Here is a 12,243-nt window from a genome sequence, read left to right on the forward strand (position 1 = left end):
GGGAACACTTGATCAGCACGTTGATCCAAGTGTGAAAGAGCAAACCTCACTTCATTGTTTAAAGGGGTTTGCCGAAATTGCAAACAAATGCTTTCATGTTCAACCGAATGAACGGCCTACAATGGTTGAAATAGTGGCGGGACTTGAATTAATTACATTGGACTTTCAGGGAAGGATCGACTCTTATATGGAGCAAGAGGTTAACAGTGTTGGTGGGAATGACAACAAGTAAACTGAATGGAGTATTTCGTCGGAGGATTCTCCCCCAATGTCTGAGCATTACAGTGTACCTCCTATGGAGGTAAGAAATGATATCTTGTTGGTTTATAGAATTTCTCCTAGAAGAAATAATGGACCATCATGGGGGTCGCGGTTGTGGGGCTCGCTTTGGCATAGAAAGAGACCTTCGAAGGGAAAAGGTTATCGGCTGCCAGAAGTACATTGTCGTCGTTTCTCATTGGCAGAGATTGGAACCGCTACAGACAATTTCAATGATCGCCTCCGAATAAAAATGGGGAAGGTTTACGAGGGTTATATAGAAAACATGGGGAAGGTTGCTATCAAATGGTTCATAGCCAATGATCTCTTCTATGATAATTTTTGCACAATGTTGGAGGTGCAATCCCAACTTCGATGCATCAATGTAGTGTCCTTGGTGGGGTACTGCTATGATGGTCATGAGATGATCCAGGTGCACGAATACATGGCCAATGGAAACCTATTCGATCGTCTCCACAATTCCAGCAATAATAATAATCCTGCGTCGTGGAAGCAGAGGCTCCAAATCTGCATTGATGTGGCACAAGGACTGGAATACCTTCATACAAGTGTGAGGCAGAGAATTTTCCATCGTAACATTAAATAGTCTAACATTCTCTTGGATCAAAAATAGGTTGCAAAGATTTCAGATTTTAAGGTATCCTTGTTGGTTCCCGAGAATGTCTCATTCATCTTCACAGAATGTGTGGGTATAGTTGACTATACGATCCAGAGTATTGGGAAACTTGTCGATACGGAAAAATCTGATGTTTACTCTTTCGGCGTGGTGTTGTTTGAAGTGTTGTGCGCTAGGAAATCAATATCTATGGAGGGAGAGGAGAGGGTTCTAAGCACGTGGGCCATAGAATACATAGAAGCGGGCTCAGTTGAACAAATCATCGATCCGTATCTGACTAGAAAGATATCGCCTTTTTATTTAATACTGTTTGTGGAAATTGCTAGGAAATGCTTAATTCTTAGAGCGGCCGAACGCCCTCCAATGACTGAGGTTGTGCGCACACTCAAGTTTGCTCTAGAAGTGGAGGAAACTGTTAATGCCGCAGTGGAGTATAAGATGATCAAAAGAATGGCTGAGCCTCACGATATTTTTGAAGTTAGAGATTGTTATGGAGATGTAACAACAGATGAAACAACTACTCTCTTTCTTTATATTTTCAGCCTAAACAATTCATGTTTCGTACAGGCAAGACTTGTTACCTTTAATTACCTTCTCTGCAGGTGAGTGAGTCTCTTGCACGCGCTGGACTCAAGTCTTGTAATCTCATTGTCGGTATTGATTTCACTAAAAGTAACGAATGGACAGGTTAAACCTTTATATCTCGTCTGACTGCTTAATTATGCTATTGAATTATAATGAGACATCCTGAGCTTGGATAATTGGATTGGTAAACAGGTGCAAGGTCATTCCGATAAAGTTTACATCACATTGGGGATGGTTTAAATCCATATGAACAATTTATTGTAAGGTATTTTCTTATAGTTGTGACACACATGATCTAGATATGTGATTTATTTTTATTATTTGGTGGTTAAATAAAATAAATATTATATTAATATTATATTATTTGGTCAACTTATAAATTATCTTTTTGGTAATTAATTATTGGAAAAGTGTTTTCCTACTTATTCCTTACTTTGACGGAGAATGAAATTAAAAGTTACTAAAAGAAAAATTAATCATCTCTCTGCCTTTATAAATGTGTATATTCCCATCAATTATATACGCGAATGAAAATAACACGTATAATGTTTATGTGTGCAAAAGGCCAAGAGAGAAAAATCAGTTTCCACACGTTTTGGCTATTGTTTGTACTTGCAGTTTATCACGTTGTTCTTCGGCAAAAAGGATCTCGATGTTTGACTTGATCTCAACAAGATTTACAATTACAAATCGAGATATTTATATCTAACTATTTATTTATGCATTATAGACTATGTGAAAATAATGAAGTTTTAAGATCTTGAAATTCATGTTTATTTGTGATTAATGTTTTGTACTAATAATTATAGTTTACATGTGATACCAGAGCATATAATTCTTTGTTCCTTGTTAGTATCTCATGACTTTCTTTGCAGCTTTCCAGTGATACATTTCTGGATTGCTTTGGTATCTGCCTAGCATTTTAACTGCAAATCCAATATCTGGACGAGTGCAAACCTGTGCATATATCAATATGTGATTCGAAATATACAAAAGTTAAAAGTTAAGATCTTGGGATTTATGATTATTTGTGATTAAAGTCTAACACAAATTAATTAGAGTTTACATGTGGTATCAGAGCCCATAGTTTTGGAACTCATTATTTTTCAATTATACTTGCATAAATAAATGTGTAAGTTTAAATTAAAATTAATTATATTTGTTTCACTGCTTTAATTGAGACTTGCCTGTCATGATCAAAAAATTTCAATTTCATGAACAGTACCGTTTTTCCTTATTTGGTTTGAAGAAATTGTATGTATGTGGTATTGCTATGATTTGTTTTTGTTGAAATTAAACAATTAATGCAAAATAATGATACTTCGATTTTCGTGCTTACATAATGGTTAAAAGTTATATATTATAAGACAATTTTAGCTTGCTTTGATTTTCGTACATAATGGATGAGTGTACAGAAAGTTGTATATATATATTATACATATATATCTCATTATTATATATAGTAGTTGAAAGTTAGAACACTGTGTATAAAGAATGAACTTTTGTTTATGATTTTGCTGCGTAAAACGAGGTTCTCAAATTGTAATCATGTCTTTTTGTTTTGTACATGATTAAATATATGTTTATTAATATACACTACAGTATATGTATCTATTAAATTTTTGGATACCCACTAGCAGTTTAATTAATTGACTTTGTAAATTATGTGTGCATAATGTGGTGGGTAACTTAATGTTAAATTTATCACTAGGTAATTAAATATTCATATTATAGAAAGGTTGGTAGCTACCAAAGTGGCCTAACAATAATGATTAATGGATATTAATTTTAGTAGTAGACATAATTGCAATATTTCATGAATACTGATACTTATAATTTTTATAATATTCATAAATATTGGGTTTATTCAATTATTAGAAATAATTCCTCAAAGGGAATTAATTTTCAAGTAGTTAAATGAACATTAAGGGGTTGTATGTAATTTTTAATTTGATAGATATAGGATGATTACTATGAGCTTTATTTAGCTTACTCTTTAACAAGGGAAGTAGATTAGTATGAGTTTCACTCAGCTCACCCTTTAACAAGGGAAGTAGATTACTTTCATGGTATTCAGGGTTGTCCTCCCCAGGATAATGTTGTATGATAATGGGCAGTCCACCACTAGAAAGTCCACCATCACAGTGACCTGCTTTGGATGGGCTCTTGTAGTGACCAGAAAGGTAACTACCCTAGTTAATATACTTTGTCGCCTGAAAATCCCACCAGTGATGACTTCATGGGTCGTAGCTTCTTCCAGCTAATTTTCAATTTGTCGAACACCCTAAGAAATAGTATGTCAACTGAGCTGCCATTGTCAACCAGTATTCATCTAGCAGTGAAATTAGGGATAACCATGGAAAATACCAAAGGATCATCATGGGGCTAGTGAATTCGCTTGTCATCTTCTTCAAAAAAAGGTTATATTCGGCTCCTCAACTCGCGGTAATTTTGTTAGATGAATTATCACCCAACTTCATTCACCTCTGAAAAACTCCGAATTCTCCTAGCATGAGCCCTCTGAGCCGAACTCGTCTTGCCACCACCAGCGAAGCCACCCGATATAACTCTGATCTCACCTATTGGTTGGTGTTGAGGAAAGCGATCATGTCGGCCCTTTCGGGCTGGGTTGGAGCCTCTTTTTCCATTCCCATTTGTGAATCTACTTAAATGACCTTTGCGAATAGGGTTCTCGATTTGGTTCTTAAGGTCGAAACAATCTTCTGTGTTATGTCCGTGGTCCCAATAGAACCTACAGTATTTATCTCGAAACCTCTTTGTTGGATCAACTTATAACTTTGGCGGCCATTTCAATGATGAGTTATCTGAAATCTGCAGAAAGACCTGCTCTACAGATGTATTGAGAGGGGTATAGTTATTATACCTGCCTGGGCTCACCAAACGACGAAACGATCTGTCAGCCTAGGTGCCTGAGAATTTCTTGTACTTCGATTCCTTTTCCTCCCTAGTGCTAGGCGCTGGCCTCTTTTTATCCGACCTCTTATCTTCGCCATCTTTGTTTTTTCGTGCATTCATAGCATCCTCAGCATTCATGTGCTTCCGTGCTCTAACCATCAACTCTGCCATGCTCGTAAACCTCTTCTACCTGCAGCATTTCATCAACTCTGCCATGCTTTGACAAGGAGAATAGGAACTTAGAGGTTTGTAGTCCTCCTATAAAGCTGTGAGGGCAACTTTGTCGTCAACCTCTTCTACCTGCAGTATTTCAGTGTTAAAACGACTTATGTAATCACGAAGAGGCCTCTCTCTTCTGCTGCTTCACATTCAATAAGTGTGTTGCTGGTCTCCTGTGCCTCTGCCCAGCGATGAAGTGTCATCTGAATTGTTTGCTCAACTCATTAAAGTTTTTAATGAAGCCTGGCTTTAATTTATTGAACCAGAGACGAGCCCAACCCTTTAGTGTGGTAAGGAAAGCCCTGTACATAATCTCGTCCAGTACGGCTTGCAAATACATAAGAGCTTTGTAGGTCTCCAAATGATTGAGAGGGTCCCACGTCCCATCGAAGCTCTCAAGAGTTCGCATCTTGAATTTGCTAGGTTGTTGGAAACGGCATTAGAAAACGCAAACTTTGGAAGGATTTTTAAAAGATTCCGCTAAGAATTTTTTGCGAATCTATTGACGAGTGCGTTCCTTTCTGCGAGGAGATGAACGTGGTATATTTATTTTCTCAAATCCGTTTCCAGGTGAATGAGAAATTGGCTCCAAAGTAAGTGATTTATAAAACCTAAATGGATGTGAATAAAATGGGAAATGCTTGTCCCACATCGAAAAAGTAACAAAGCAACCTTGAGTATATATATGTCTAGTATGGGATTTGGGTTTGGGCCCAAGGGCACCCAAGTTTTTAAGAGGGGGAGGACCTAGGCTAGCCTGGATCCGAACCAACTACCACACACGCGCGCGCCGCCCGGTCCGGTCCGGGCTTGGGCGGGGCGGGGCTTAATTGTAAAATGGGTCTAACCTTTTTACATAAAACAGTTTTTGTTTGAACCAAGGGTTGCACCTTTTGAACCTAAATCAGTTTTGGCTTTCTAATGTCTCATTGGTCCACAATGGTTGCATCCATTCGGAATATGGGTGCACCCATTTGGAATAGGCACCATTAAGCCTATAAATAGCCCTCCTTCTCTCTTCTGAATTTACTTCTCCCTCTTTTTCTTTTATAATCTGTTTGGGTTCGACCCTAACCAATTGGATTCAAACCTTAGGGATTCTGTTTGGGTTCAACCCTAACTAATTGGGTTCGAACCTTAGTCACTCACTTCGAGTCCAAATCCGAGTCTGAGAGTACTTCACCGAGCCGGTTCGCCTATTCCATTGGTTTGAAGTGCTACTACCAAAGGAAGAAAAGTCGTTGTATCATGGGAGATAGACGCCGAAGAGTCCGTTAACACCGTAGCGGGGCGTATCTGTCTTAAGGTTATAGAATTAAATTCTAGCCTCGACTTTATCAGGTTCTTTTATAGTTTTAATTTCTTGATATTAAACTATAAATATATATATATATAGATTATTATAATAAATATTATATTTACAAATAATATTTAAATATCTTATACTATAGTATATGATACATATTTTCTCAACAATCTTAAGACAGATACTTTATACTATAGTAATAATTTTTTAATTATTATTGTTGTTATAATTATTATAATTTAACTCGTGATCTGTATATCAATATATAACAGACAAATGGCAAGTACGAGTATTACCGTGCCTAATGTTCCCGTCAGTCATGGGGAGAAGCCCGAAAAATTCAACGGGACGGAGTTTAAAAGGTGGCAACAGAAAATGATGTTCTACTTTACAACTCTGAATCTAAGCAAGTATCTGACTGAGACTGCTCCAGTGTTAGATGAGGGTGATACAGACATTACCAAGCTTGGAGCTGTTGATACATGGAAGCATGGAGACTTTCTATGCAAGAACTACATCCTCAATGGATTGGACAACACCTTATATAATATGTACAGTCCAATAAATACTGCTAAAGAACTTTGGGAATCGTTAGACAAAAAGTATAAAACAGAGGATGCTGGCTTGAAGAAATTCGTGGTTGGACGATTTCTGGACTTCAAAATGATAGACTCCAAGACAGTCGTGAGCCAAGTGCAGGAGCTCCAGCTGATCCTACATGAGATACATGCTGAGAAGATGACATTGAGTGAATCTTTTCAAGTAGCTTCAATCATTGAAAAGCTGCCACCTACTTGGAAAGATTTCAAAAATTACTTGAAGCATAAGCGCAAGGAAATGGGGCTCGAAGACTTAATTGTCAGGCTAAGAATTGAAGAAGATAACCGTACATCTGAAAAGAGAGCCGAAAATTCTTCAATGGTGTCAAAGGCAAATGTAGTGGAAGCAGGACAGAAAAATAAGAAGAGGAAGCACTCTGGAGAAGGTCCTAGCCAAGGAAACTACAAGAAGTTCACTGGGAAGTGTTTCATATGCGGCAAGCTAGGACACCGAGCTAAAGATTGTCGTAGCCGCAAAACACATCATAACCCCAAGAAGAAGACCACTGAGGTGCACATAGCTGAAGAAGATAAGTTGACAGCTGATGTATCAGAGTTAAATCTTTCAGCTGTGGTTTCTGAAATCAACCTGGTGAGCAACAACAGAGAATGGTGGGTGGACACAGGAGCTACTCGTCATGTTTGCTCTGAAAAGAGGATGTTCACTACCTATGAAACTATAGATAATGAAGAACAACTCTACATGGGGAATTCTTCTACTGCAAAGGTTGAAGGACAAGGAAAGATCAAGCTACTAATGACCTCGGGGAAAGAGCTCACTCTTAATAATGTGCTGCATGTACCAGACATCAGGAAGAACTTGGTCTCTGGGTCACTTCTAAGCAAGAATAGGTTCAAGCTGGTCTTTGTATCTGACAAGTTTGTGTTGACTAAGAATGGGGTGTATGTGGGGAAAGGGTATCTAAGTAATGGACTATTTAAGTTCAATGTAATGACTGTTGTACCCAAAGCTATTAATGATAATAATAAAGCTAGTGCTTCTTTTGCTTATATGATTGACTCATCTAATGTATGGCATGGTAGGTTAGGACATGTTAATTATGATACTATTCGTAGATTAATTAACATGGAATCTATACCTAAATTTAATATTGATTTAAATCAAAAATGCCAAACATGTGTAGAAGCAAAATTGACTAGAACTTCATTTCACTCCATAGAGCGAAGTACTGAACCTCTAGCATTAATTCACAGTGATATCTGTGACTTTAAATCTGTGCCAACTAGAGGTGGGAAAAAGTATTTCGTTACTTTTATTGATGACTGCACAAGATATTGTTATGTATACTTGTTAAGAAGTAAAGATGAAGCCTTGGAAATGTTTAAACATTACAAGAATGAGATTGAGAATCAACTTGGAAAAAAGATAAAGATGTTTAAAAGTGATAGAGGGGGTGAATACGAAGTACCATTCGCTGACATTTGCTCAGAACATAGTATTATTCACCAAACTACCGCTCCTTATTCATCTTAACAGAACGGTGTTGCTGAACGCAAAAACCGTACCTTAAAAGAAATGATGAATGCTATGTTGATAAGCTCCGGTTTAACCCAGAATTTATGGGGGGAAGCTTTACTCTCTGCTAATTATGTTCTCAACAAGGTACCTCAAAAGAAATCAAATGTGACATCTTATGAATTATGAAAAGGTCAAAAACCTTCCTATAAATTCTTAAAAGTGTGGGGGTATTTAGCTAAGGTTGCGGTTCCTACTCCTAAGAAAGTTAAGATAGTACCAAAAACCTTTGATGGTATTTTCATAGGCTATGCACAGAATAGTAGTGCATATCGTTTTCTTGTGCATAAATCAGACATTCCTGATATCCATGTCAATACAATTATTGAGTCAAGGAATGCTTATTTCTTTGAGGATATATTTCCATGCAAAAATCCTCTTAAAAGAAATTATGATACTGCTAATAGCAATATACAAGAGAATATAGACCAAGAGTCTATAGATTATAATGAGGAAGAACCTAGACGTAGCAAAAGAGCTAGAACGTCTAAGTCATTCGGTCCTGATTTTTTGACATATATATTGGAGAATGAGCCACAAAGCTACAAGGAAGCTATGTCTTCTCCTGAAGCTAATTTATGGAAAGAAGCCATAAATAGTGAAATTGAATCCATCATGCAAAATCATACTTGGGAGCTGGTGGATCTTCCTCCTGGTACTAAACCTTTAGGGTATAAGTGGATTTTCAAGAGGAAGATGAAGCCTGATGGTTCAATTGAAAAATATAAAGCCCAACTTGTTGCTAAGGGATACAGGCAAAAAGAAGGCTTGGATTATTTTGATACATATTCACCAGTCATATGAATAACATCCATTAGATTGTTACTAGCTATTGCAGCACTGCAAAACTTAGAAATACATCAAATGGATGTTAAGACTGCCTTCTTAAATGGTGAATTAGAGGAGGAAATCTATATGGAACAACTTGAAGGGTTTATAGTTCCACGAAAAGAAAAGAAGGTGTGCAAACTTGTAAAATCCTTATATGGATTAAAACAAGCACCTAAACAATGGCATGAAAAATTTGTCAAAGTGATGTTGTCAAATGGTTTTAAAATTAATGAGTGTGATAAATGTGTGTATGTGAAAAACACTCAAAATGGATATGTCATTGTGTGCCTATATGTGGATGATATGCTAATAATGGGTAGTAATGATGTTATAATCAAAACTACTAAAATGATGTTGACCAAAAATTTTGATATGAAAGATTTAGGCATAGCTGATGTCATACTAAGAATTAAGATTTCTAGAACATCAGATGGTCTAGTATTATCTCAATCTCACTATATTGAGAAAATATTAGAAAAGTTTAATAAAGAGGATAGTAGTCTTGTAAAGACTCCTGTTGATGTAAATCTTCATTTATCGAAAAATACTGGTCCTAACATATCACAACTTGAGTATTCTCGCATTATAGGAAGCTTAATGTATTTGACGAATTGCACACGACCAGACATAGCATACTCAGTTAATAAATTGAGTAGATATACTAATAATCCAGGAAAGAACCATTGGACTGCAATAATTAAGGTTCTAAGGTATTTAAAATATACTATAAGTTATGGATTACATTATTCTAGATATCCAGCAGTACTTGAAGGATACAGTGATGCTAATTGGATATCAGATACAAAGGATTCTAAATCCACAAGTGGCTATGTCTTTACTATTGGAGGAGGTGCCATATCTTGGAAATCTTCAAAACAAACTTGTATTGCCAGATCCACTATGGAATCTGAATTTATTGCTTTGGATAAAGCTAGTGAAGAAACTGAGTGGCTTCGTAATTTCTTAGAAGATATTCCAAATTGGCCTAAACCGGTGCCCACTATATGTATACATTGTGATAGTCAATCAGCAATTGGAAGGGCACAAAGTAATATGTACAACGGTAAGTCTCGACATATACGTCGACGACATAATACCGTTAGACAATTGCTCTCAAATGGGATAATCTCAATAGATTATATCAGGTCAAAAGATAATTTAGCGGATCCATTTACAAAAGGTTTGACAAGAGAGCAAGTGTATAGTTCATCGAGGGGAATGGGATTAAAGCCGAAAGCTAACGAGTCATCTTAATGGAAACCCAACCTAGTTGACTGGAGATCCCAAGATCTAGGTTCAAAGGGACAACAGAAATTCTGAATGGCTCACCAGAAGCACTGGAAAGATTCAATCTTCTACCCATTTCTATGATGAGACAGTGTTACCTACAGCGATAAGTAGGATAAGCTATGCTTTTAATGACTCTTATACCTTAAAAATTCAAGTGGGGTATGGTAGGATACTCTTAATAAGAAGTCACCTATATGAGTGTGAAGTGGGGTCGCTTCTATGAGAACTTCTAAGGCTAAGTTTTCTGGAGCGCTCATGAAATACCATGCGTTGTTCAGGGCCATATGAACACAACTGTGAGAACCGACTTTGTGTGGGAAGGAATTGTGTGTTTGCTATTGTCTTGGTTTACATCAACGGCTGAACAGTTCAAGACATCATGTTCACTGGTTAGCCAGTAAATCCGATAGTAATACACTAGAGAAGGTTCAAGGCCAAAAGCTACCTATCCCGATGCAGTAACTTTCCAATAGTACTCTCTATAGTGTCTGTATCTTCTCCTTTTGTAATCTGCGCAAATTTTCATTCATGTGGGGGATTGTTGGAAATGGCATTAGAAAACGCAAACTTTGGAAGGATTTTTAAAAGATTCCGCTAAGAATTTTTTGCGAATCTATTGACGAGCGCGTTCCTCTCTGCGAGGAGATGAACGTGGTATATTTATTTTCTCAAATCCGTTTCCGGGTGAATGAGAAATTGGCTCCAAAGTAAGTGATTTATAAAGCCTAAATGGGTGTGAATAAAGTGGGAAATGCTTGTCCCACATCGAAAAAGTAGCAAAGCAACCTTGAGTATATATATGTCTAGTATGGGATTTGGGTTTGGGCCCAAGGGCACCCAAGTTTTTAAGAGGGGGAGGACCTAGGCTAGCCTGGATCCGAACCAACTACCACACACGCGCGCGCCGCCTGCCCGGTCCGGGCTTGGGCGGGGCGGGGCTTAATTGTAAAATGGGTCTAACCTTTTTACACAAAGTTGGACTGGGCCTGTGTGGTTATTTTATTTGTCTACTGGACTTATTTAAGTGGGCTTGCGGGTGGAGCACGCTGGGCTGGGCTAAATTAATGGCCGAAGTTTGCTTACTGGGCTGGATCGGATTAATCTGTTTTGGGTTTAAATTCAAATCAAAAACCATAAAACAGTTTTTGTTTGAACCAAGGGTTGCACCTTTTGAACCTAAATCAGTTTTGGCTTTCTAATGTCTCATTGGTCCACAATGGTTGCATCCATTCGGAATATGGGTGCACCCATTTGGAATAAGCACCATTAAGCCTATAAATAGCCCTCCTTGGATTCATTTCAAGACACACCAAATTCAGAACAAAATCTTCTCTCTTCTGAATTTACTTCTCCCTCTTTTTCTTTTATAATCTGTTTGGGTTCGACCCTAACCAATTGGGTTCAAACCTTAGGGATTCTGTTTGGGTTCAACCCTAACTAATTGGGTTCGAACCTTAGTCACTCACTTCGAGTCCAAATCCGAGTCTGAGAGTACTTCACCGAGCCGGTTTGCCTATTCCATTGGTTTGAAGTGCTACTACCAAAGGAAGAAAAGTCGTTGTATCCTGGGGGATAGACGCCGAAGAGTCCGTTAGCACCGTAGCGGGGCGTATCTGTCTTAAGGCTATAGAATTAAATTCTAGCCTCAACTTTATCAGGTTCTTTTATTGTTTTAATTTCTTGATATTAAACTATATAAATATATATATAGATTATTATAATAAATATTATATTTACAAATAATATTTAAATATCTTATACTATAGTATATGATACATATTTTCTCAACAGAGGACAACTCGTAACAACTAGGCTAAATGCTAGGTTGGTCTTCTGTACTAGATCGTTCACTGCGGCCTGGCCCTTCCCTTTCATCGCTTGCATGATGTCTTCGACCCTAGCTCTCAGATCTTGCATCTGTAGATCGAAATGAGTGCCATCCTCAGTTTTGTCATCAACACAACCAGATGTATCTCCACGAAGCCTGGCGGTATTTTGTTCAGGAGACCGATGGTGATGGCTTCTCTGTTGACCCCCTATTTGACTAAGCTCAACGTCGTTGTCA

At 37.5% G+C, this 12,243-nt stretch overlaps 1 protein-coding gene across 1 annotated transcript; it reads left to right on the forward strand.

Annotated features, from left to right (window-relative positions):
- Positions 1-268: 268 nt before the first annotated feature.
- Positions 269-2,140, forward strand: LOC132304616 (probable receptor-like protein kinase At5g38990). Its single transcript, XM_059802365.1, has 3 exons — positions 269-829; positions 893-1,393; positions 2,099-2,140. Exons 1-3 carry the CDS (start codon positions 269-271, stop codon positions 2,138-2,140), a joined length of 1,104 nt encoding a protein of 367 aa, XP_059658348.1.
- The last annotated feature ends 10,103 nt before the right edge of the window (positions 2,141-12,243 follow it).

The sequence above is a fragment of the Cornus florida genome, unplaced genomic scaffold (genome assembly GCF_030987335.1).
Source record: "Cornus florida cultivar Cherokee Brave unplaced genomic scaffold, ASM3098733v1 CherokeeBrave_3.0.0_Hap2_Chr04, whole genome shotgun sequence".
NCBI lineage: Eukaryota > Viridiplantae > Streptophyta > Magnoliopsida > Cornales > Cornaceae > Cornus > Cornus florida.

Bases quoted from the DNA above. Each gene is read 5' to 3' on its own strand.
- LOC132304616 (XM_059802365.1), top strand. From the start codon at position 269: ATGTCTGAGCATTACAGTGTACCTCCTATGGAGGTAAGAAATGATATC. The intron at 830-892 runs GTGAGGCAGAGA...GATCAAAAATAG, and splicing joins TGGAATACCTTCATACAAGT to GTTGCAAAGATTTCAGATTT. The intron at 1,394-2,098 runs GTAACAACAGAT...TTGTACTTGCAG, and splicing joins TTAGAGATTGTTATGGAGAT to TTTATCACGTTGTTCTTCGG.